Raw genomic sequence first — 26,561 nt, forward strand, 5'->3', positions numbered from 1 at the left:
CACCCCCGGCTCGAGATTCAGAGAACAAACACCAAAGGGAGGACTCCCCGCCGACTGCGAGCCTGTGAGTAGCCAGAGACGACCCCCACAGTGACGACTGAAGAGAGAATCCAGAGGCTCCCCCTGACCGCGACTGCCTGTAACAAGGGACCTGAAGCCTGGAACCAGCACTGCACCCGCAGCCCCCAGGACCTGAAGGAACTGAACCTCAGTGCAGGAGTAAACCCCAGGCGACCCTCTGCCTAACCCAGGTGGTGGCTGTCCAGAGAAGCGCACCCCTGTGCCTGCCTGCACCGCTAGAGTGACCCCCGGGTCCCTCCATTGAAACCAATACAAAGCCCGACGCCTGCTTTTCACACTGCACCCAGGCGCCCCTGTGCAGCTGACGGCGTGTTTTGTGTGCCCACCTGTATCCCCCTCCCCCCCAGTGCTCTACAAAACCCCCCTAGTCTGCCCCCTGAGGACGCAGGTACTTACCTGCTGGCAGACTGGAACCGGTGCACCCCTGTTCTCCATAGGTGCCTGTGTGTTTTGGGAACCTCTTTGACCTCTGCACCTCACCGGTCATAAGCTGCTGGTGTGGTAACTTTGGGGTTGCCTTAACCCCCCAACGGTGGGCTGCCTATGTCCCAGGACTGAGACTTGTAAGTGTTTTACTTACCTCACAATCTAACCTTTACTTATCTCCCCCCAGGAACTGTTGATTTTTGCAGTGTCCACTTTGAAAATAGCTTATTGCCATTTTTACAAAGACTGTATATGATATTTGTAGGAAGTTGGCTCTGTATGTGCTATTTCAAAGTAAGGAATAGCATGCACAGAGTCCAAGGGTTCCCCTTAGAGGTAAAATAGTGGTAAAAAGAGATAATACTAATGCTCTATTTTGTGGTAGTGTGGTCGAGCAGTAGGCTTATCCAAGGAGTAGTGTTAAGCATTTGTTGTACATACACATAGACAATAAATGAGGTACACACACTCAGAGACAAATCCAGCCAATAGGTTTTTATATAGAAAAATATCTTTTCTTAGTTTATTTTAAGAACCACAGGTTCAAATTCTACATGTAATATCTCATTCGAAAGGTATTGCAGGTAAGTACTTTAGGAACTTCAAATCATCAAAATTGCATGTATACTTTTCAAGTTATTCACAAATAGCTGTTTTAAAAGTGGGCACTTAGTGCAATTTTCACAGTTCCTAGGGGAGGTAAGTATTTGTTAGGTTAACCAGGTAAGTAAGACACTTACAGGGCTTAGTTCTTGGTCCAAGGTAGCCCACCGTTGGGGGTTCAGAGCAACCCCAAAGTCACCACACCAGCAGCTCAGGGCCGGTCAGGTGCAGAGTTCAAAGTGGTGCCCAAAACACATAGGCTAGAATGGAGAGAAGGGGGTGCCCCGGTTCCGGTCTGCTTGCAGGTAAGTACCCGCGTCTTCGGAGGGCAGACCAGGGGGGTTTTGTAGGGCACCGGGGGGGACACAGGTCCACACAGAAATTTCACCCTCAGCGGCGCGGGGGCGGCCGGGTGCAGTGTAGAAACAAGCGTCGGGTTCGCAATGTTAGTCTATGAGAGATCTCGGGATCTCTTCAGCGCTGCAGGCAGGCAAGGGGGGAATTCCTCGGGGAAACCTCCACTTGGGCAAGGGAGAGGGACTCCTGGGGGTCACTTCTCCAGTGAAAGTCCGGTCCTTCAGGTCCTGGGGGCTGCGGGTGCAGGGTCTCTCCCAGGCGTCGGGACTTTAGGTTCAAAGAGTCGCGGTCAGGGGAAGCCTCGGGATTCCCTCTGCAGGCGGCGCTGTGGGGGCTCAGGGGGGACAGGTTTTGGTACTCACAGTATCAGAGTAGTCCTGGGGTCCCTCCTGAGGTGTTGGATCGCCACCAGCCGAGTCGGGGTCGCCGGGTGCAGTGTTGCAAGTCTCACGCTTCTTGCGGGGAGCTTGCAGGGTTCTTTAAAGCTGCTGGAAACAAAGTTGCAGCTTTTCTTGGAGCAGGTCCGCTGTCCTCGGGAGTTTCTTGTCTTTTCGAAGCAGGGGCAGTCCTCAGAGGATGTCGAGGTCGCTGGTCCCTTTGGAAGGCGTCGCTGGAGCAGGATCTTTGGAAGGCAGGAGACAGGCCGGTGAGTTTCTGGAGCCAAGGCAGTTGTCGTCTTCTGGTCTTCCGCTGCAGGGGTTTTCAGCTAGGCAGTCCTTCTTGTAGTTGCAGGAATCTAATTTTCTAGGGTTCAGGGTAGCCCTTAAATACTAAATTTAAGGGCGTGTTTAGGTCTGGGGGGTTAGTAGCCAATGGCTACTAGCCCTGAGGGTGGGTACCCTCTTTGTGCCTCCTCCCAAGGGGAGGGGGTCACAATCCTAACCCTATTGGGGGAATCCTCCATCTGCAAGATGGAGGATTTCTAAAAGTTAGAGTCACCTCAGCTCAGGACACCTTAGGGGCTGTCCTGACTGGCCAGTGACTCCTCCTTGTTATTCTCATTATTTTCTCCGGCCTTGCCGCCAAAAGTGGGGCCTGGCCGGAGGGGGCGGGCAACTCCACTAGCTGGAGTGTCCTGCTGGGTTGGCACAAAGGAGGTGAGCCTTTGAGGCTCACCGCCAGGTGTGACAATTCCTGCCTGGGAGAGGTGTTAGCATCTCCACCCAGTGCAGGCTTTGTTACTGGCCTCAGAGTGACAAAGGCACTCTCCCCATGGGGCCAGCAACATGTCTTGGTTTGTGGCAGGCTGCTAAAACTAGTCAGCCTACACAGATAGTCGGTTAAGTTTCAGGGGGCACCTCTAAGGTGCCCTCTGTGGTGTATTTTACAATAAAATGTACACTGGCATCAGTGTGCATTTATTGTGCTGAGAAGTTTGATACCAAACTTCCCAGTTTTCAGTGTAGCCATTATGGTGCTGTGGAGTTCGTGTTTGACAGACTCCCAGACCATATACTCTTATGGCTACCCTGCACTTACAATGTCTAAGGTTTTGTTTAGACACTGTAGGGGTACCATGCTCATGCACTGGTACCCTCACCTATGGTATAGTGCACCCTGCCTTAGGGCTGTAAGGCCTGCTAGAGGGGTGTCTTACCTATACGGCATAGGCAGTGAGAGGCTGGCATGGCACCCTGAGGGGAGTGCCATGTCGACTTACTCGTTTTGTCCTCACTAGCACACACAAGCTGGCAAGCAGTGTGTCTGTGCTGAGTGAGAGGTCTCCAGGGTGGCATAAGACATGCTGCTGCCCTTAGAGACCTTCCTTGGCATCAGGGCCCTTGGTACTAGAAGTACCAGTTACAAGGGACTTATCTGGATGCCAGGGTCTGCCAATTGTGGATACAAAAGTACAGGTTAGGGAAAGAACACTGGTGCTGGGGCCTGGTTAGCAGGCCTCAGCACACTTTCAATTGTAAACATAGCATCAGCAAAGGCAAAAAGTCAGGGGGCAACCATGCCAAGGAGGCATTTCCTTACACAATTGCTTTTATTCAAAGTTCCTAAGTTACCAAAGTGAAGTACCTTGCTTTTGATGTGTTTACTTCAAATCTTGAACCTGTGGTTCTTAAAATAAACTGAGAAAATATATTTTTCTATATACAAACCTATTGGCATGGTGTAAGTCTTTGAGTGTGTGTTCCTCATTTATTGCCTGTGTGTGTACAACAAATGCTTAACACTACCCTCTGATAAGCCTACTGCTCGACCACACTACCACAAAATAGAGCATTAGAATTAACTACTTTTGCCAGGAAGCTGGGCTGGTGTGAGGTGGTTACCCAAGGTACTTACACCTTATACCAGGTCCAGGTATCCCCCTCTTAGTGAAGTGTAGGCAGTGTCTAGAAGCCAGGCTCCCTAGAGGTAGCTGTGGATGAGCAGCCAAGGCCTATCTAGGAGACATGCAAAGCTCATGCAATGCCACTGTAGTCATACAGCACTTACACACATGAAAGAAAACACTCAGTTGTACAAAAATAAAGGTACTTTATTTTTGGAACACCATACCATAAAATGCTAGAAGAGCAACCCTCCAATAGGAGGTAATACACTAAATATGTACACTAGCAATCAGAAATAGGCATAGAAAAGGTTAGAAAACAGTGCAAATAGCAAAAACCAATAGTGCCCCTAGGGGGAGCACAAACCATACACTAAACAAATGGAATAAAAAACACTGGATCCCCACCTAAATAAGTAGAATGTGTAGAGGGCAGCTGGAGGTCCTAGAAAACCAGACGTAACTACACCCCCCTGAGCGACCAGGAATGCAGGAGTAAATCACTGGATTTTCACCAAACCACCCAAAAGGAAGAAAAGAAAAAGAAGACACCCAGAGAAGACTGCAAGAAAACCAGCAGTGGATTCCTGAAGAAAGAAGACCTGTGGAGAGAGGGGACCATGATCAAGAGTCACAGTGGAGTCCAGGAGGAGCAGGAGCTACTACCACCCCAGCTGTAGTTGCAGGAGTTGGTCAACAGTGATGAAGAACAGGTCAGCACTGCAGCTCTGGAGCAGGAGAAGAGTTCCTGATGGATACATAAGATCTCTCACGCTGGAAGGAAGATTGCAGACGGGTGTCGGTGCAGGGATTCCACCAAAAAACTTTGGCAAAGGCAAACTCGCGGAGAACCACACAGGAGGCTGTGCTTTGCATGAAGGAGTATTGGGGTTGGAGCTACACATCGCCTGAAGATCCCTTGGAGGAGATGCAAAGAAGCCTTGGCAGCTGCAAGAGACGCAGTGCACGGGGGTACAGTCCTACATGGGAAGGCACAGGCTTACCTCTCGCAAAGTTGGACAGCTGGCAGAGGGGACCAGGGGGATTATTCCAGACCACCACCCATGATGCAGAATCCACGCAGCTCAAGATAAGGGGAGATCCAAGCAGCCAGTCACTTGCTGTAGGTGCCTGCGGTTGTGGGGGAGTGACTCCTTCACTCCAAGGATGATTCCTTCTTCTTGCAGCCTGAAGGGTTGCTGTCTTTTGAGAAAGCACGACAACGTAAATGTAGCAAAGCTGGCAGGAGCCCTGGAAACAACGTTGCAGAAGAGAAGAGTTCTTCTTGGAGGCAGCGTGTCGGGTCCAGGAGGTTCCAGTCACAGTTCCGGAGGCCGGAAGTCGATGCAGAGGTTGCAGAGCAGTCCTGCTGGAATCTTGCGAGCCGAATCTGTGGACCCCACCCAAGAGATTGACCTTAAATATCCCTGAAATGGAGACTGGTCACCAACCAGGTCAGCAACTATCAGGAGGGGCCTCTGATGTCACCTGCCAGGACTGACCACTCAGATGCTCCCAACGTTCCCTGCCAACCTTGGAAACAAGATAGCAGAACCCAGGGACCCTCTGGAGGAGCTCTGAGCACCACCCCTGGGGTGGTGATGGACAGGGGAGTGGCCACTCCCCTTTCCATTGTCCAGTTTCATGCTAGAGCAGGGGCTGAGGGTCCCTGAATTGGTGTGGACTGCTTTATGCACTGAGGACACTAAATGTGCCCTTAAAAGCATAGCAGTGGCTCGGGGAGGATACCCTCCCAAGCTAGTCACACCTATTTCCAAAGGGAGAGGGTGTTACCTTACTCTCCCAAAGGAAATCCTTTGTTCTGCCTTCCTGGGCTTGATCAGATCAAGCAGCAAGAGGGCAGAAACCTGTCTGAGGAGTGGCTGCAGCTGGGCTGCATGTAGAACCCTGAAAGACTGGTGGTAGCAATGCTGGGGGTCCTCTAAGGAGCCGCCAGAGTGCATGGAATCATACTTCCAATACTTGCAACAGTATTGGGGTATGATTCTGACATGTTTGATACCAAACATGCCCAGGTTCGGAGTTACCATTATGTAGCTGGACATAGGTAGTGACCTATGTCCAGTACATGCATAAAATGGCGTCCTGCACTCACAAAGCCCAGGAGAATGGATCTGGAGTTTGTGGAGACACCTCTGCTGGTGCAGGGGTGCCCTCACACACAGGTACCTGTACCCTGCCCTCTGGGCTGAGAGGAACTACACGGGGGTGAGTTAGTGAACTGGAACAGTGACCTGTAGTGAAAACTGGTGCATGCACCCGTTTCACGCAGGCTGCAATGGCGGGCTTGCAGAACCTTTTGTATAGGCTCCCTAATGGGTGGCAGAATACCTGCTGCAGCCCATAAAGATCCCCTGGAACCCCAAAGCCCCTGGTACCGAGGAACCATATACAAGGGACTTACATGGGGGGACCAGTATGCCAATTGTGGGAAGAAAAAGGTACAATTTACTACTGGGGTCCTGGTTAGCCTCAGAGGACTGCCCTGAACCTAAGGACCAAGAAACTCCTGTGAGCAGCGGCTCTGCTCAACAAATATTGCAACTTTTCAGCAACTTTCAAAGACTTCACTCTTCCTGCCGGAAGCGTGAGACTTCACCGTCTGCACCTGACGCCCCCGGCTCGAGTTCCAGAGAACCAACACCACAGGGAGGACTCCCAGACGACTACGACCTCATGAGTAGCTCACGAGTAGCCCAAGACGACCCCCCTGGACCCCCCACAGCAATGCAGGCAGCGAGAATCCAGAGGCTCCGCGACTGCCTGTAACAAGGAACCCGACGCCTGGACCAAGCACTGCACCCGCAGTCCCCAGGACCAGAAGGAACCGAACCTCAGTGCAGGAGTGACCCCCAGGTGACCCTCTGCCTAGCCCAGTTGGTGGCTGGCCCGAGAAGCCCCCCTGTGCCCTGCCTACACCGCTAGAGTGACCCCCAGGTCCCTCCATTGAATCCAATACAAAACCCGACGCCTGCTTTCCACACTGCACCCGGCCGCCCCTATGCTGCAGAGGGTGTGTTTGGTGTGTCTAGTTGTGCCCTCTCCCCCAAGTGCTCTGCAAAACCCCCCTGGTCTGCCCTCTGAAGAAGCAGGTACTTACCTGTAGGCAGACTGGAACCGGAGCACCCCGGGTTCTTCATAGGCGCCTATGTGTTTTGGGCACCTCTTTGACCTCTGCACCTGACCGGCCCCGAGCTGCTGGTGTGGTAACTTTGGGGGTGCCTTGAACCGTCAACGGTGGGCTGCCTATGCCCAGGAACTGAGACTAGTGAGTGTTTTACTTACCTGACAAACTCCCCATGAACTGTTGATTTTTGCACTGTGTCCACTTTTAAAATAGCTTATTGCCATTTTTGCCAAAACTATGTGCATTTTTGTTTAAATTCAAAGTTCCATATTTACCTATGCCAAGTACCTTACAATTTATGTACTTACTTGAATTCTGAATCTTGTGGTTCTAAGATAAATAAATAAAATAATATTTTTCTATATAAAAACCTATTGGCCTGGAGTGAAGTCTTTGAGTGTGGGTTCTCATTTATTGCCTGTGTGTACAACAAATGCTTAACACTACCCTCTGATAAGCCTAACTGCTCGAGCACACTACCACAAATAGAGCATTAGTATTAACTATTATTGCCACTATCAACCTCTAAGAGGAACCCTTGGACTCTGTGCACACTCTCTCTCACTTTGAGATAGTTTATACAGAGCCAACTTCCAACAATTACCGAATACGAAAAATGCACTCGTAAGTTTTAAAAACTCTAAAAATTCATAACTCGAAAAGTACTTGCCTGAATCCAGAGAGCTTTGTGCCAAAGTTTATATAAAAGTACTTGTTATTTTTATACATTGGTGTTGGATTTCTTTACTGAATGAATGTCTCTCTTACTCTTAAGTGTGTGCCTTACATGCTCAGCACTACCCTCTGATATGCATAACTGCTTGACCACACTCTGGGATGTAATTTGTGCCTCTGTGATCCCTTTGGGAATTGCTTGGACTCAATGCAAAGTGTACCTCATTTTGGCCCACTATATAAAGAGCCCACTTCCTACACCATGCATAGATTTTACACAAAGTGAAAAACTTGGCAGTCCCTTTGGAGAGCAACAGTACTGGTGGGCTTGAACACCAATGGTAAATGACACTAAGTGCACAGAATACTACAAGGAGCCACTCCCTGCCTTAAGAAAGAGGTCTCTCATTATGGATACCTTCTAAATTATTAGACCTTCCGGGTGTATCTTCACACTTTATGCTTTTGGGCTGAAAAGACAATAACAATTGCTTTAAGTGTCAGGCTATGGTGAGATCCTGAGTCAGGCTGATCCTTTATCTCAAGCGAGATTTCACCTAACCACTGTGGCATAGTATGAAGTGCGGATGTCCCAAGGGAAAGGTGGCCATGGTCACATCCTTTTCTATGATGGTTAATATATTACAGTAAGTAACTTTATTGAGGAGCTCCTACTGGAGATGTGATCATCAGTAATAAAGGTTCTGGAGATCCTCAAAGAACATGAACACTGATTTATGGAGATTCTGACTCACTTTGTAAGCATTTCCTAGAGAAATAACACTGCATTAAACTTTGCCTAATGCCATGGCCATGCTGTGCTGCTCTCTACCACCTAACTGACCCAATATTTCTTTCCATTCAGAGTCCAAATGAAGTTCACATACCATTCCTGCCATCATCATGTCCTGGTCTGCTTCTGTCTGCTTCTTCTTTAGCTCTTTCTCTGCACCTTCCAGCTGCTTGAGCATGTCCCCTACTTCCTTGTCCAAGTCAATTGCATCAGAGAAGGTCTGGTTGGCATCAGACTTGGTCTTGGCAGCATTCTAAAAACAGAAAGGCCAAAATTAAAAGCAAACACTTTCAACAGTAACACTCAATATAGTCCCTCACTCTCTATAGTGTTGCACTGTTTTAGCAAGAAGTAGAAAACCAGTGTCAAGGAACTGAGCGTGTGTGGTGAATCAATTCAGCAACCAGCATATGAATGTTCTATTCTTACAGGCCTCTGGACAGTTTACATCTGCTGGGGAGATAATCAGGGGCACAGTGTCGCTGCACATTTACTTCATATCGGGAGTCTTAAAAAAAGAAGGCTTTGCCTTCTTAATTTTCCTAATAAATACTAGACTAATTTCCCATTTCAAAACAAATTGTAGCGAAATAGGATATTCTCTTGACTACTTTACCTTTGTAAATTGCCTTCTTCCTGCAGCAAGAGCCTTGAAAGAAGCTGTTCATAATAGCAATACAGCAGAGGCAATTGGACACTTCCAGGTTGGTATTCAACAGATGGTGAGATAGGGTCTTTTGTTTCAATTTAGGGCCCTATGACCACACACCACCACAACTTGTTTCATGATTTCCACCATCATTTTAATGTACAGGTTTCAGATGGCAATAAAAAGCTATACAGTAGGCCCTTTCCTAAGCCTCAAGGACAACACACCAGATACTGCCATATAATACTCATGCATCTGCAAATTTACCTTTTGGACAGAGTTTGCAATCTTTTCAGCATCTTCAGCCCTCTTTTTGGCCTCTCTTGCATCAGCAGCAGCATTTCCCAATGCAGTTTCTGCTTGTTTTGTCTTATTATTGGCATCTGCAATCGTCTGGCTGATGGCTGGGATCTTTTTAAGAGCTTCCTCAGCTGCTGTCTTGTTATCGTTCACTCGCTGATCAAAATCTGTATAATAAAAGTCACCATTCCCACCCCCCAATAAGACTATTAACATCGATGTCATACAAGCTCACAAAACCACTTTTGAGTTAATGAAAATCTTGTTTCCAGAAATTGCATACCAAGGCAAAGCAAAAATTACTAACCATAGTAAAATTCCAGTCTTCTTAGTGCATCATTAATAATGAGGGGACAATTATTCTGAGGGCCATTATCTGGGATCCGGAGCAGCAAAAAAGCTTATGCTGCAGTATCCCTAGTAGGTTCTGCTGTTTACCACTGGTATCGAATCACCACAAACACAACTCCATTCGGCAAACCAGTAGTTGACTCTTCATGGTGATCTTGTAGACTAATGTAGTTTACTGGCTTGAGAGGGAGCAGTTTATTCTATTTTGGGGGAGCAGATGGGGAAGAAGAGCCAAATTATAAGCTTATTTCAATACCCAAATATATCACTGATGAGGAGTGCTCCATCTTTCAGATTTGACTTTGGGGGTGTAGGCAGAGGAATGAAAATGTCACTTACCCAGTGTACATCTGTTCGTGGCATCAGTCGCAGTAGATTCGCATGTTCTGCAATAGCTCGCCATCTGGTGTTGGGCCGGAGTGTTACAAGTTGTTTTTGTTCGAAGAAGTCTTTCGAGTCACGGGACCGAGTGACTCCTCCTTTTGTCTCCATTGCGCATGGGCGTCGACTCCATCTTCGATTGTTTTTCCCCGCAGAGGGTGAGGTAGGAGTTGAATTGTAGTAATAGTGCCCATGCAATGGAGTGACTAAGTATGCACCTATTTAAGGTTGAGATGATACATATATAAATAATTGAAGGTAACTTCCAAACTGCTACAGGCTCCCGGGGAGGCGGGTGGGCACATGCGAATCTACTGCGACTGATGCCACGAACAGATGTACACTGGGTAAGTGACATTTTCAGTTCGATGGCATCTGTCGCTGTAGATACGCATGTTCTGCATAGACTAGTAAGCAGTTATTTCCCCAAAAGCGGTGGATCAGCCTGTAGGAGTGGAAGAAGTCTGAAATAATGTTCTTAATACGGCTTGACCTACTGTGGCTTGTTGTGCGGATAACACGTCTACACAGTAGTGCTTGGTGAATGTGTGAGGCGTAGACCATGTGGCTGCCTTACATATTTCTTGCATTGGGATGTTTCCTAGAAAGGCCATGGTAGCACCTTTCATTCTGGTTGAGTGTGCCCTTGGTGTAATGGGCAGCTGTCGTTTAGCTTTAAGGTAGCAGATTTGGATGCATTTAACTATCCATCTGGCTATACCTTGTTTTGATATTGGGTTTCCTGCATGAGGTTTTTGAAATGCAATAAATAGTTGTTTAGTCTTTCTGATGTTTTTTGTTCTGTCAATGTAATACATCAATGCTCTTTTGACATCTAATGTATGTAGTGCCCTTTCAGCTACGGTATCTGGCTGTGGAAAAAACACTGGAAGTTCCACTGTTTGATTTAGATGGAACGGTGAAATAACCTTGGGCAAAAATTTAGGATTGGTCCTTAGGACGACTTTATTTTTGTGTAGTTGTATAAAAGGTTCCTGTATTGTAAACGCCTGAATCTCGCTTACTCTTCTTAGGGAAGTAATGGCGATGAGAAATGCCACCTTCCAGGTTAGGAACTGTAGGAAGTTGGCTCTGTATGTGCTATTTCAAAGTAAGGAATAGCATGCACAGAGTCCAAGGGTTCCCCTTAGAGGTAAAATAGTGGTAAAAATAGATAATACTAATGCTCTATTTTGTGGTAGTGTGGTCGAGCAGTAGGCTTATCCAAGGAGTAGTGTTAAGCATTTGTTGTACATACACATAGACAATAAATGAGGTACACACACTCAGAGACAAATCCAGCCAATAGGTTTTTATATAGAAAAATATCTTTTCTTAGTTTATTTTAAGAACCACAGGTTCAAATTCTACATGTAATATCTCATTCGAAAGGTATTGCAGGTAAGTACTTTAGGAACTTCAAATCATCAAAATTGCATGTATACTTTTCAAGTTGTTGACAAATAGCTGTTTTAAAAGTGGACACTTAGTGCAATTTTCACAGTTCCTAGGGGAGGTAAGTTTTGGTTAGTTTTACCAGGTAAGTAGGACACTTACAGGGTTCAGTTCTTGGTCCAAGGTAGCCCACCGTTGGGGGTTCAGAGCAACCCCAAAGTCACCACACCAGCAGCTCAGGGCCGGTCAGGTGCAGAGTTCAAAGTGGTGCCCAAAACACATAGGCTAGAATGGAGAGAAGGGGGTGCCCCGGTTCCGGTCTGTTTGCAGGTAAGTACCCGCGTCTTCGGAGGGCAGACCAGGGGGGTTTTGTAGGGCACCGGGGGGGACACAAGTCCACACAGAAACTTCACCCTCAGCAGCGCGGGGGCGGCCGGGTGCAGTGTAGGAACAGGCGTCGGGTTCGCAATGTTAGTCTATGAGAGATCTCGGGATCTCTTCAGCGCTGCAGGTAGGCAAGGGGGGGATTCCTCGGGGAAACCTCCACTTGGGTAAGGGAGAGGGACTCCTGGGGGTCACTTCTCCAGTGAAAGTCCGGTCCTTCAGGTCCTGGGGGCTGCGGGTGCAGGGTCTCTCCCAGGCGTCGGGACTTTAGGTTCAAAGAGTCGCGGTCAGGGGAAGCCTCGGGATTCCCTCTGCAGGCGGCGCTGTGGGGGCTCAGGGGGGACAGGTTTTGGTACTCACAGTATCAGAGTAGTCCTGGGGTCCCTCCTGAGGTGTTGGATCGCCACCCGCCGAGTCGGGGTCGCCGGGTGCAGTGTTGCAAGTCTCACGCTTCTTGCGGGGAGCTTGCAGGGTTCTTTAAAGCTGCTGGAAACAAAGTTGCAGCTTTTCTTGGAGCAGGTCCGCTGTCCTCGGGAGTTTCTTGTCTTTTCGAAGCAGGGGCAGTCCTCAGAGGATGTCGAGGTCGCTGGTCCCTTTGGAAGGCGTCGCTGGAGCAGGATCTTTGGAAGGCAGGAGACAGGCCGGTGAGTTTCTGGAGCCAAGGCAGTTGTCGTCTTCTGGTCTTCCTCTGCAGGGGTTTTCAGCTAGGCAGTCCTTCTTCTTGTAGTTGCAGGAATCTAATTTTCTAGGGTTCAGGGTAGCCCTTAAATACTAAATTTAAGGGCGTGTTTAGGTCTGGGGGGTTAGTAGCCAATGGCTACTAGCCCTGAGGGTGGGTACACCCTCTTTGTGCCTCCTCCCAAGGGGAGGGGGTCACATCCCTAATCCTATTGGGGGAATCCTCCATCTGCAAGATGGAGGATTTCTAAAAGTTAGAGTCACCTCAGCTCAGGACACCTTAGGGGCTGTCCTGACTGGCCAGTGACTCCTCCTTGTTATTCTCATTATTTTCTCCGGCCTTGCCGCCAAAAGTGGGGCCTGGCCGGAGGGGGCGGGCAACTCCACTAGCTGGAGTGTCCTGCTGGGTTGGCACAAAGGAGGTGAGCCTTTGAGGCTCACCGCCAGGTGTGACAATTCCTGCCTGGGAGAGGTGTTAGCATCTCCACCCAGTGCAGGCTTTGTTACTGGCCTCAGAGTGACAAAGGCACTCTCCCCATGGGGCCAGCAACATGTCTCGGTTTGTGGCAGGCTGCTAAAACTAGTCAGCCTACACAGATAGTCGGTTAAGTTTCAGGGGGCACCTCTAAGGTGCCCTCTGTGGTGTATTTTACAATAAAATGTACACTGGCATCAGTGTGCATTTATTGTGCTGAGAAGTTTGATACCAAACTTCCCAGTTTTCAGTGTAGCCATTATGGTGCTGTGGAGTTCGTGTTTGACAGACTCCCAGACCATATACTCTTATGGCTACCCTGCACTTACAATGTCTAAGGTTTTGTTTAGACACTGTAGGGGTACCATGCTCATGCACTGGTACCCTCACCTATGGTATAGTGCACCCTGCCTTAGGGCTGTAAGGCCTGCTAGAGGGGTGTCTTACCTATACTGCATAGGCAGTGAGAGGCTGGCATGGCACCCTGAGGGGAGTGCCATGTCGACTTACTCGTTTTGTCCTCACTAGCACACACAAGCTGGCAAGCAGGGTGTCTGTGCTGAGTGAGGGGTCTCCAGGGTGGCATAAGACATGCTGCAGCCCTTAGAGACCTTCCTTGGCATCAGGGCCCTTGGTACTAGAAGTACCAGTTACAAGGGACTTATCTGGATGCCAGGGTCTGCCAATTGTGGATACAAAAGTACAGGTTAGGGAAAGAACACTGGTGCTGGGGCCTGGTTAGCAGGCCTCAGCACACTTTCAATTGTAAACATAGCATCAGCAAAGGCAAAAAGTCAGGGGGCAACCATGCCAAGGAGGCATTTCCTTACACAACCCCCCCCCAAACGAAAGAGGATGAGACTAACCTTTCCCAAGAGAGTCTTCATTTTCTAAGTGGAAGAACCTGGAAAGGCCATCTGCATTGGCATGGGCAGTCCCAGGTCTGTGTTCCACTATAAAGTCCATTCCCTGTAGGGAGATGGACCACCTCAACAGTTTAGGATTTTCACCTTTCATTTGCATCAGCCATTTGAGAGGTCTGTGGTCAGTTTGAACTAGGAAGTGAGTCCCAAAGAGGTATGGTCTCAGCTTCTTCAGGGACCAAACCACAGCAAAGGCCTCCCTCTCAATGGCACTCCAACGCTGCTCCCTGGGGAGTAACCTCCTGCTAATGAAAGCAACAGGCTGGTCAAGGCCATCATCATTTGTTTGGGACAAAACTGCCCCTATCCCATGTTCAGAGGCATCAGTCTGCACAATGAACTGCCTAGAATAATCTGGAGCTTTTAGAACTGGTGCTGAGCACATTGCCTGTTTCAGGGTGTCAAAGGCCTGTTGGCATTCCACAGTCCAGTTTACTTTCTTGGGCATTTTCTTGGAGGTGAGTTCAGTGAGGGCTGTCACAATGGATCCATATCCCTTCACAAACCTCCTGTAATACCCAGTCAAGCCAAGGAATGCCCTGACTTGAGTCTGGGTTTTTGGAGCTACCCAGTCCAGAATAGTCTGGATCTTGGGTTGGAGTGGCTGAACTTGGCCTCCACCTACAAGGTGGCCCAAGTAAACCACAGTTCCCTGCCCTATCTGGCATTTGGATGCCTTGATAGAGAGGCCTGCAGATTGCAGAGCCTTCAAAACCTTCCTCAGGTGGACCAGGTGATCCTGCCAGGTGGAGCTAAAGACAGCAATATCATCAAGATAAGCTGTGCTAAAGGACTCCAAGCCAGCAAGGACTTGATTCACCAACCTTTGGAAGGTGGCAGGGGCATTCTTTAAACCAAAGGGCATAACAGTAAACTGATAATGCCCATCAGGTGTGGAGAATGCTGTTTTCTCTTTTGCTCCAGGTGCCATTTTTATTTGCCAGTACCCTGCTGTCAAGTCAAAGGTACTTAGGAATTTGGCAGCACCTAATTTGTCTATGAGCTCATCAGCTCTTGGAATTGGATGAGCATCTGTCTTGGTGACAGAATTGAGCCCTCTGTAGTCCACACAAAACCTCATCTCTTTCTTTCCATCTTTGGTGTGAGGTTTGGGGACCAAGACCACTGGGCTAGCCCAGGGGCTGTCAGAGCGCTCAATCACTCCCAATTCCAGCATCTTGTGGACTTCCACCTTGATGCTTTCCTTAACATGGTCAGACTGTCTAAAGATTTTGTTCTTGACAGGCATGCTGTCTCCTGTGTCCACATCATGGGTACACAGGTGTGTCTGACCAGGGGTTAAGGAGAAGAGTTCAGGAAACTGTTGTAGGACTCTCCTACAATCAGCTTGCTGTTGGCCAGAGAGGGTGTCTGAGTAGATCACTCCATCTACTGTGCCATCGTTTGGGTCTGATGACAGAAGATCAGGGAGAGGTTCACTCTCTGCCTCCTGATCCTCATCTGTTACCATCAACAGATTCACATCAGCCCTGTCATGGAAGAGCTTAAGGCGGTTCACATGGATCACCCTCTTGGGGCTCCTGCTTGTGCCCAGGTCCACCAGGTAGGTGACCTGACTCTTCCTTTCTAGTACTGGGTAAGGGCCACTCCATTTGTCCTGGAGTGCCCTGGGAGCCACAGGCTCCAGAACCCAGACTTTCTGCCCTGGTTGGAACTCAACCAGTGCAGCCTTTTGGTCATACCAAAACTTCTGGAGCTGTTGGCTGGCCTAAAGGTTTTTGGTTGCCTTTTCCATGTACTCTGCCATTCTAGAGCGAAGGCCAAGTACATAGTCCACTATGTCCTGTTTAGGCTCATGGAGAGGTCTCTCCCAGCCTTCTTTAACAAGGGCAAGTGGTCCCCTTACAGGATGACCAAACAGAAGTTCAAAGGGTGAGAATCCTACTCCCTTCTGTGGCACCTCTCTGTAAGCGAAAAGCAGACATGGCAAGAGGACATCCCATCTCCTTTTGAGTTTTTCTGGGAGCCCCATGATCATGCCTTTTAATGTCTTGTTGAATCTCTCAACCAAGCCATTAGTTTGTGGATGGTATGGGGTAGTGAATTTATAAGTCACTCCACACTCATTCCACATGTGCTTTAGGTATGCTGACATGAAGTTGGTACCTCTGTCAGACACCACCTCCTTAGGGAAACCCACTCTGGTAAAGATACCAATGAGGGCCTTGGCTACTGCAGGGGCAGTAGTCGACCTAAGGGGAATAGCTTCAGGATACCTGGTAGCATGATCCACTACTACCAGGATATACATATTTCCTGAGGCTGTGGGAGGTTCTAGTGGACCAACTATGTCCACACCCACTCTTTCAAAGGGAACCCCCACCACTGGAAGTGGAATGAGGGGGGCCTTTGGATGTCCACCTGTCTTACCACTGGCTTGACAGGTGGGGCAGGAGAGGCAAAACTCCTTAACCATGGTGGACATATTGGGCCAGTAGAAGTGGTTGACTAACCTCTCCCACGTCTTGGTTTGTCCCAAATGTCCAGCAAGGGGAATGTCATGGGCCAATGTTAGGATGAACTCTCTGAACAGCTGAGGCACTACCACTCTCCTAGTGGCACCAGGTTTGGGGTCTCTGGCCTCAGTGTACAGGAGTCCATCTTCCCAATAGACCCTATGGGTTCCAGTTTTCTTGCCCTTGGACTCTTCAGCAGCTTGCTGCCTAAGGCCTTCAAGAGAGGGACAGGTTTCTTGTCCCTTACACAGCTCCTCCCTTGAGGGTCCCCCTGGGCCCAAGAGCTCAACCTGATAAGGTTCAAGCTCCAAAGGCTCAGTTCCCTCAGAGGGCAGAACTTCTTCCTGAGAAGAGAGGTTCCCTTTCTTTAGCTGTGTTGCAGTTGGTTTCCCAACTGACTTTCCTGTTCTCTTGGTAGGCTGGGCCATTTTTCCAGACTCCAGCTCTACTTTTTCACCCTGTGCCTTGCACTGTGCTCTTGTTTTCACACACACCAGTTCAGGGATACCCAGCATTGCTGCATGGGTTTTTAGTTCTACCTCAGCCCATGCTGAGGACTCCAGGTCATTTCCAAGCAGACAGTCCACTGGGATATTTGAGGAGACCACCACCTGTTTCAGGCCATTGACCCCTCCCCATTCTAAAGTAACCATTGCCATGGGATGTACTTTTCTCTGATTGTCAGCGTTGGTGACTGTGTAAGTTTTTCCAGTCAGGTATTGGCCAGGGGAAACCAGTTTCTCTGTCACCATGGTGACACTGGCACCTGTATCCCTCAGGCCCTCTATTCTAGTCCCATTAATTAAGAGTTGCTGTCTGTATTTTTGCATGTTAGGCGGCCAGACAGCTAGTGTGGCTAAATCCACCCCACCCTCAGAAACTAGAGTAGCTTCAGTGTGGACCCTGATTTGCTCGGGGCACACTGTTGATCCCACTTGGAGACTAGCCATACCAGTGTTACCTGGATGGGAGTTTGGAGTGGAACCTTTCTTGGGACAGGCCTTGTCTCCAGTTTGGTGTCCATGCTGTTTACAGCTATGACACCAGGCCTTTTTGGGATCAAAGTTTTTACCCTTGTACCCATTGTTTTGTGAAGAGGCTCTGGGCCCACCCTCCTGTGCAGGTTTTTGGGGGCCTGTAGAAGACTCTTTACTATTTTTAGTTTTGGTTGTCTCATCACCCTTCCCCTGGGGAGTCTTTGTGACCCCTTTCTTTTGGTCACCCCCTGTTGAAGTCTTGGACACCCTTGTCTTGACCCAATGGTCCGCCTTCTTTCCCAATTCTAGGGGAGAAATTGGTCCTAGGTCTACCAGATGCTGATGCAGTTTATCATTGAAACAATTACTTAACAGGTGTTCTTTCACAAATAAATTGTACAGCCCATCATAATTACTTACACCACTGCCTTGAATCCAACCATCTAGTGTTTTCACTGAGTAGTCTACAAAGTCAACCCAGGTCTGGCTCGAGGATTTTTGAGCCCCCCTGAATCTAATCCTATACTCCTCAGTGGAGAATCCAAAGCCCTCAATCAGGGTACCCTTCATGAGGTCATAAGATTCTGCATCTTGTCCAGAGAGTGTGAGGAGTCTATCCCTACACTTTCCTGTGAACATTTCCCAAAGGAGAGCACCCCAGTGAGATCTGTTCACTTTTCTGGTTACACAAGCCCTCTCAAAAGCTGTGAACCATTTGGTGATGTCATCACCATCTTCATATTTAGTTACAATCCCTTTAGGGATTTTCAACATGTCAGGAGAATCTCTGACCCTATTTATGTTGCTGCCACCATTGATGGGTCCTAGGCCCATCTCTTGTCTTTCCCTCTCTATGGCTAGGATCTGTCTTTCCAAAGCCAATCTTTTGGCCATCCTGGCTAACTGGATGTCCTCTTCACTGGGGCTATCCTTAGTGATTTCAGAGGTGTTGGTCTCTCCTGTGAGGGAACCAGCATCTCTGACTATTATTTTAGGAGTCAGGGTTTGAGGGACCCTGTTCTCCCTAGATAGGACTGGTAGGGGGGAATTTTCCTCCAAGTCACTATCCTCTTCCTCTGAGTTGCCACCCTCAGAGGGGTTGGCCTTTTCAAACTCTGCCAAAAGCTCCTGGAGCTGTATTTTGGTAGGTTTGGGGCCCATTGTTATTTTCTTTATTTTACAGAGTGACCTTAGCTCCCTCATCTTAAGATGGAGGTAAGGTGTGGTGTCGAGTTCCACCACAGTCACATCTGTGCTAGACATTTTGCTTCTAAAAGTTGGAATACTTTTTAAGAATCTACAACTGGTTCTAGAATCTAATTCAAACTTTTACAAACTTTTAAACTCTAAAAGAAATGCTAAACAGGATCTAACACAAGGCCCTAGCAGGTCTTTTAAGAATTTAGAAAACTTTTCAAATTGCAAAAATCAATTTCTAATGACAATTTTGGAATTTGTCGTGTGATCAGGTATTGGCTGAGTAGTCCAGCAAATGCAAAGTCTTGTACCCCACCGCTGATCCACCAATGTAGGAAGTTGGCTCTGTATGTGCTATTTCAAAGTAAGGAATAGCATGCACAGAGTCCAAGGGTTCCCCTTAGAGGTAAAATAGTGGTAAAAATAGATAATACTAATGCTCTATTTTGTGGTAGTGTGGTCGAGCAGTAGGCTTATCCAAGGAGTAGTGTTAAGCATTTGTTGTACATACACATAGACAATAAATGAGGTACACACACTCAGAGACAAATCCAGCCAATAGGTTTTTATATAGAAAAATATCTTTTCTTAGTTTATTTTAAGAACCACAGGTTCAAATTCTACATGTAATATCTCATTCGAAAGGTATTGCAGGTAAGTACTTTAGGAACTTCAAATCATCAAAATTGCATGTATACTTTTCAAGTTGTTGACAAATAGCTGTTTTAAAAGTGGACACTTAGTGCAATTTTCACAGTTCCTAGGGGAGGTAAGTTTTGGTTAGTTTTACCAGGTAAGTAGGACACTTACAGGGTTCAGTTCTTGGTCCAAGGTAGCCCACCGTTGGGGGTTCAGAGCAACCCCAAAGTCACCACACCAGCAGCTCAGGGCCGGTCAGGTGCAGAGTTCAAAGTGGTGCCCAAAACACATAGGCTAAAATGGAGAGAAGGGGGTGCCCCGGTTCCGGTCTGTTTGCAGGTAAGTACCCGCGTCTTCGGAGGGCAGACCAGGGGGGTTTTGTAGGGCACCGGGGGGGACACAAGTCCACACAGAAACTTCACCCTCAGCAGCGCGGGGGCGGCCGGGTGCAGTGTAGGAACAGGCGTCGGGTTCGCAATGTTAGTCTATGAGAGATCTCGGGATCTCTTCAGCGCTGCAGGTAGGCAAGGGGGGGATTCCTCGGGGAAACCTCCACTTGGGTAAGGGAGAGGGACTCCTGGGGGTCACTTCTCCAGTGAAAGTCCGGTCCTTCAGGTCCTGGGGGCTGCGGGTGCAGGGTCTCTCCCAGGCGTCGGGACTTTAGGTTCAAAGAGTCGCGGTCAGGGGAAGCCTCGGGATTCCCTCTGCAGGCGGCGCTGTGGGGGCTCAGGGGGGACAGGTTTTGGTACTCACAGTATCAGAGTAGTCCTGGGGTCCCTCCTGAGGTGTTGGATCGCCACCCGCCGAGTCGGGGTCGCCGGGTGCAGTGTTGCAAGTCTCACGCTTCTTGCGGGGAGCTTGCAGGGTTCTTTAAAGCTGCTGGAAACAAAGTTGCAGCTTTTCTTGGAGCAGGTCCGCTGTCCTCGGGAGTTTCTTGTCTTTTCGAAGCAGGGGCAGTCCTCAGAGGATGTCGAGGTCGCTGGTCCCTTTGGAAGGCGTCGCTGGAGCAGGATCTTTGGAAGGCAGGAGACAGGCCGGTGAGTTTCTGGAGCCAAGGCAGTTGTCGTCTTCTGGTCTTCCTCTGCAGGGGTTTTCAGCTAGGCAGTCCTTCTTCTTGTAGTTGCAGGAATCTAATTTTCTAGGGTTCAGGGTAGCCCTTAAATACTAAATTTAAGGGCGTGTTTAGGTCTGGGGGGTTAGTAGCCAATGGCTACTAGCCCTGAGGGTGGGTACACCCTCTTTGTGCCTCCTCCCAAGGGGAGGGGGTCACATCCCTAATCCTATTGGGGGAATCCTCCATCTGCAAGATGGAGGATTTCTAAAAGTTAGAGTCACCTCAGCTCAGGACACCTTAGGGGCTGTCCTGACTGGCCAGTGACTCCTCCTTGTTATTCTCATTATTTTCTCCGGCCTTGCCGCCAAAAGTGGGGCCTGGCCGGAGGGGGCGGGCAACTCCACTAGCTGGAGTGTCCTGCTGGGTTGGCACAAAGGAGGTGAGCCTTTGAGGCTCACCGCCAGGTGTGACAATTCCTGCCTGGGAGAGGTGTTAGCATCTCCACCCAGTGCAGGCTTTGTTACTGGCCTCAGAGTGACAAAGGCACTCTCCCCATGGGGCCAGCAACATGTCTCGGTTTGTGGCAGGCTGCTAAAACTAGTCAGCCTACACAGATAGTCGGTTAAGTTTCAGGGGGCACCTCTAAGGTGCCCTCTGTGGTGTATTTTACAATAAAATGTACACTGGCATCAGTGTGCATTTATTGTGCTGAGAAGTTTGATACCAAACTTCCCAGTTTTCAGTGTAGCCATTATGGTGCTGTGGAGTTCGTGTTTGACAGACTCCCAGACCATATACTCTTATGGCTACCCTGCACTTACAATGTCTAAGGTTTTGTTTAGACACTGTAGGGGTACCATGCTCATGCACTGGTACCCTCACCTATGGTATAGTGCACCCTGCCTTAGGGCTGTAAGGCCTGCTAGAGGGGTGTCTTACCTATACTGCATAGGCAGTGAGAGGCTGGCATGGCACCCTGAGGGGAGTGCCATGTCGACTTACTCGTTTTGTCCTCACTAGCACACACAAGCTGGCAAGCAGGGTGTCTGTGCTGAGTGAGGGGTCTCCAGGGTGGCATAAGACATGCTGCAGCCCTTAGAGACCTTCCTTGGCATCAGGGCCCTTGGTACTAGAAGTACCAGTTACAAGGGACTTATCTGGATGCCAGGGTCTGCCAATTGTGGATACAAAAGTACAGGTTAGGGAAAGAACACTGGTGCTGGGGCCTGGTTAGCAGGCCTCAGCACACTTTCAATTGTAAACATAGCATCAGCAAAGGCAAAAAGTCAGGGGGCAACCATGCCAAGGAGGCATTTCCTTACAGGAACTGTATGTCGCAGGAGTGCATGGGTTCAAAAGTTGGACCCATAAGTCTAGTTAGGACAACATTTAGGTTCCATGAAGGAACAGGTGGTGTTCTTGGTGGTATAATTCTCCTAAGGCCCTCCATGAATGCTTTAATGACTGGTATCTTATATAGGGAAGTTGAATAGGTAGTCTGCAGGTATGCAGATATTGCTGCAAGGTGTATTTTAATGGAAGAGAAAGCTAGGTTAGATTTTTGTAAGTGAAGCAAGTAACCCACTACATGTTCTGGAGTTGTGTGTAATGGTTGTATTTGATTAATATGGCAGTAGCAAACAAACCTCTTCCATTTACTTGCATAGCAGTGCCTGGTGGATGGCCTTCTGGCTTGTTTTATGACTTCCATACATTCTTGGGTAAGTTGTAAGTGCCCGAATTCTAGGATTTCAGGAGCCAGATTGCTAGATTCAGCGATGCTGGATCTGGGTGTCTGATCTTTTGGTTGTGCTGTGTCAACAGATCTGGCCTGTTGGGCAATTTGATGCAGGGTACCACTGATAGGTCTAGCAGCGTTGTGTACCAGGGTTGCCTTGCCCAAGTTGGTGCTATCAATATGAGTTTGAGTTTGCTTTGACTGAGTTTGTTTACCAGGTAAGGAAGGAGAGGGAGAGGAGGAAAAGCGTAAGCAAATATCCCTGACCAGTTCATCCATAGGGCATTGCCTTGGGATTGTTCGTGTGGGTATCTGGATGCGAAGTGTTGGCATTTTGCGTTCTCCCTTGTCGCAAACAAGTCTATCTGAGGTGTTCCCCAGAGTTTGAAATAAGTGTTCAGAATTTGGGGGTGAATTTCCCATTCGTGGACCTGTTGGTGATCTCGAGAGAGATTGTCTGCGAGTTGATTTTGGATCCCTGGTATAAATTGTGCTATTAGGCGAATTTGGTTGTGAATTGCCCAATGCCAAATCTTTTGTGCTAGCAGGCTTAACTGCGTGGAGTGCGTCCCCCCCTGCTTGTTTAGATAATACATTGTTGTCATGTTGTCTGTTTTGACGAGAATGTATTTGTGAACTATTATTGGTTGGAAAGCTTTTAGTGCTTGAAAAACTGCTAGAAGTTCTAGGTGATTGATATGCAGTTTTGTTTGATGTACGTTCCATTGTCCTTGTATGCTGTGTTGATCGAGGTGTGCTCCCCACCCTGTCATGGAAGCATCTGTTGTTATTACGTATTGTGGCACTGGGTCTTGGAAAGGCCGCCCCTTGTTTAAATTTATGTTGTTCCACCACAGAAGCGAGAGGTAAGTTTGGCGGTCTATTAACACCAGATCTAGAAGGTGACCCTGTGCTTGAGACCACTGTGATGCTAGGCATTGTTGTAAGGGCCTCATGTGCAGTCTTGCGTTTGGGACAATGGCTATGCATGAAGACATCATGCCTAGTGCTTGTATCTTTTGTGTTGGATACATGCGTTGTATGATGGTGTTGAAATTTAGAATTCTTTGTGGACTTGGAGTGGCTACTCCCTTTGATGTGTCTATTATGGCTCCTAGGTATTGTTGTACCTTGCGCGGCAGAATGTTGGATTTTGTAAAGTTGACGGTGAACCCGAGTTTGAAGAGGGTTTGTATGATCTGATTTGTGTGATTTGAGCACTCTATGAACGAATGGGCCTTGATTAGCCAGTCGTCCAAATATGGGAACACATGTATTTGCTGCCTTCTTATGTGTGCAGCGACTACCGCTAGACATTTGGTAAAGACTCTTGGTGCGGTTGTTAATCCAAAAGGCAGTACCTTGAATTGGTAATGTATTCCTTTGAATACAAACCTTAGGTATTTCCTGTGCGATGGGTGTATTGGTATATGGAAAAAAGCATCCTTGAGGTCTAAAGTTGCCATGTAGTCGTGTAGTTTTAGCAATGGCAATACTTCTTGTAGTGTGACCATGTGGAAGTGGTCTGATTTGATGAAAGTGTTCACTACTCTGAGGTCTAGGATTGGTCTCAGCGTTTTGTCCTTCTTTGGTATCAGAAAGTACAGTGAGTAAACTCCTGTGTTTATTTGTGTGTTTGGCACTAATTCGATTGCATTCTTTTGCAAAAGTGCCTGCACTTCTATCTCCAGGAGATTGGAATGGTGTGTTGTTAAATTTTGTGCTTTTGGTGGTATGTTTGGAGGGAATTGTAGAAATTCTATGCAATAACCATGTTGGATAATTGCTAGAACCCAAGTGTCTGTAGTGATTTCCTCCCATGCTTTGTAATAATGACCTATTCTTCCCCCCACTGGTGTTGTGTGGAGGGGGTGAGTGACATGTGAGTCACTGTTTAGTAGTAGGGGTTTTTGGGCTCTGAAATCTTCCTCTATTTCTAGGGAATTGCCCTCCTCTATATTGTCCCCGAAAACCTCCTCTATACTGTCCCTGGTAACTGGACGGTGTTGCTTGTGAGGTGCTGGCTTGTGTGCTTTGACCCCGAAACTCCCCTCGAAAGGGCGTTTTACGGAATGTGCTGTAATTCCCTCTGCTCTGCGGGGAGTAGAGTGCGCCCATGGCTTTGGCAGTGTCCGTATCTTTTTTGAGTTTCTCAATCGCTGTGTCCACTTCTGGACCGAACAGTTCTTTTTCATTAAAAGGCATATTGAGAACTGCTTGTTGAATCTCTGGTTTAAATCCAGACGTTCGGAGCCATGCATGCCTTCTGATAGTTACAGATGTATTAATTGTCCGTGCAGCTGTATCTGCAGCGTCCATGGAGGAGCGGATCTGGTTGTTGGAAATGGTCTGTCCCTCCTCAACCACTTGTTTTGCCCTATTTTGTAAGTCCTTGGGCAGATGTTCAATGAGATGTTGCATCTCGTCCCAGTGGGCTCTGTCATAGCGCGCAAGTAGTGCCTGGGAGTTCGCGATGCGCCACTGGTTTGCAGCTTGTGCTGCGACTCTTTTACCAGCTGCATCGAACTTGCGGCTTTCTTTATCTGGGGGTGGTGCATCTCCAGATGTGTGAGAGTTGGCCCTTTTCCTAGCTGCTCCTACAACGACAGAGTCTGGTGGCAGCTGTGTAGTGATGAAAACCGGGTCTGTAGGAGGCGCCTTATACTTTTTTTCCACCCTTGGTGTGATTGCCCTACTTTTGACCGGCTCCTTAAAGATGTCTTTTGCGTGCCGGAGCATACCAGGGAGCATAGGCAGGCTTTGGTATGAACTGTGGGTGGAGGAGAGTGTGTTGAATAAAAAATCATCCTCGACCTGTTCTGAGTGGAGGCTTACGTTGTGAAATTGTGCTGCTCTAGCCACCACTTGAGAATACGCGGTGCTGTCTTCTGGTGGAGATGGCTTCGTAGGGTATGCCTCCGGACTGTTATCTGACACTGGGGCGTCGTATAGGTCCCATGCGTCCTGATCTTGGTCACCCTGGCTCATGGTGGTGTGAGCTGGGGAGTGTGATGGAGTTTGTGCTGGTGAGACGTTAATCACGGGCGGAGGAGAGGGTGGTGGGGTAACTCTTTTCACCACTTTTGGTTGTGGTGTCTGTTCAGTCTGGAACTCCAACCTTCTCTTTCTCCTAATGGGGGGAAGGGTGCTTATTTTTCCTGTCCCCTGCTGTATGAAGATACGCTTTTGCGTATGGTCCACATCAGTTGCTTGTAGCTCTTCCTCAAACCTATGCTTTTGCATTTGGGAGGTTAGCGAGTGCTCTTCTGTATAAGAGCCTGAAGCTGGGTCGCTTGCAGTTTGTTTCGGCATCGAAACCCTGTCTGCGTGTTTTTTCGGCTCCGAGGTGACTTTTTTCTTTTTCAGGGCCGAAACCTCGCGGCGTCGATCTGCTTCGGTGCCGCTGTCTCGGCGTCGAGCCGTGTCCACACCGGCATCTCGGTGTCGAGGCTTGTCTCCAGCACTTTCTCGGTCCCGAGAAGGCCGCGTGCCGGTGTCTCGACCGGAGTCGGACGACCTCGGCACTGTTTGGGCCTTTTTCGGTGCCGACGGTCGGTCACCGAATTTATGGGTGGAGCCATGGCCGGATGGCAGTGGCGTCCCCTGGGCCTTGTAAATGTTTCTTTGTGTGGTTTTCGACGTCTTACTCACGGTTTGTGTATCGTCGAATCCTTCGGAGTCTGAGTCTTGGATCGAGAAGGTACCTTCCTCTTCCTGTTCCTCGAACTCCCGTTGGGCTGTCGGTGCGGACGCCATCTGAAGTCTTCTGCCTCGACGGTCTCGGAGTGTTTTTCGGGACCGGAACGCACGACAGGCCTCGCAGGTGTCTTCGCTGTGCTCAGGTGACAGGCACAGGTTGCAGACCAAGTGTTGGTCTGTGTAGGGGTATTTATTGTGGCATTTGGGGCAGAAACGGAACGGGGTCCGTTCCATCGGCGTTCTTCAGCACGCGGTCGGGCCGACCAGGCCCCGACGGGGGATCGAAAAACTACCCCGAAGGGCACCGGAGCTCTTCGATCTTCGATGCGGTGTGGAATCTAAGTACGCCGATCCCGAACGCAACAATACCGACGAAAATCTTCCGAAATTAGCTAATTTTCCGTTCCGAAACTCGGAGCGACAGGAACACGTCCGAACCCGATGGCGGAAAAAAAACAATCGAAGATGGAGTCGACGCCCATGCGCAATGGAGACAAAAGGAGGAGTCACTCGGTCCCGTGACTCGAAAGACTTCTTCGAACAAAAACAACTTGTAACACTCCGGCCCAACACCAGATGGCGAGCTATTGCAGAACATGCGTATCTACAGCGACAGATGCCATCGAACAAACAGATTTCCGCAAAGATTGGGGCAAATCTCCCTAATGACTAGGCAACTCCATTAAAATAAAGCCTTGTGGATGGTGGGAGATGAACACTGGGAGGAAAACTGGTATTGTAAGGGAACAAGTTCTCCCCCCGCCCCCAAAGCACACCTGACCGGTAATGATTCAGGAAGGGATCTAGGTAACAAAGGGACATATATAATTTAAAGTCTGGTAGGGAGCAAAGGCAGCCTTCATGTGAACTACCATTT

The 26,561-nt window shown here is 48.7% G+C and overlaps 1 protein-coding gene across 1 annotated transcript in view; it reads right to left on the bottom strand.

Annotated features, from left to right (window-relative positions):
- Positions 1-26,561, bottom strand: part of LAMC1 (laminin subunit gamma 1) — a 657,035-nt gene that overhangs the window by 38,684 nt on the left and 591,790 nt on the right. The window contains exons 25-26 of the mRNA XM_069232049.1: positions 9,284-9,483; positions 8,462-8,620 (exon numbers count right to left, since the gene is read on the bottom strand). Coding sequence (XP_069088150.1) covers positions 8,462-8,620; positions 9,284-9,483 — 359 coding nt within the window. The remainder of the gene's footprint in view (positions 1-8,461; positions 8,621-9,283; positions 9,484-26,561) is intronic.

This window comes from Pleurodeles waltl, chromosome 4_2 (assembly GCF_031143425.1).
Source record: "Pleurodeles waltl isolate 20211129_DDA chromosome 4_2, aPleWal1.hap1.20221129, whole genome shotgun sequence".
Lineage (NCBI taxonomy): Eukaryota > Metazoa > Chordata > Amphibia > Caudata > Salamandridae > Pleurodeles > Pleurodeles waltl.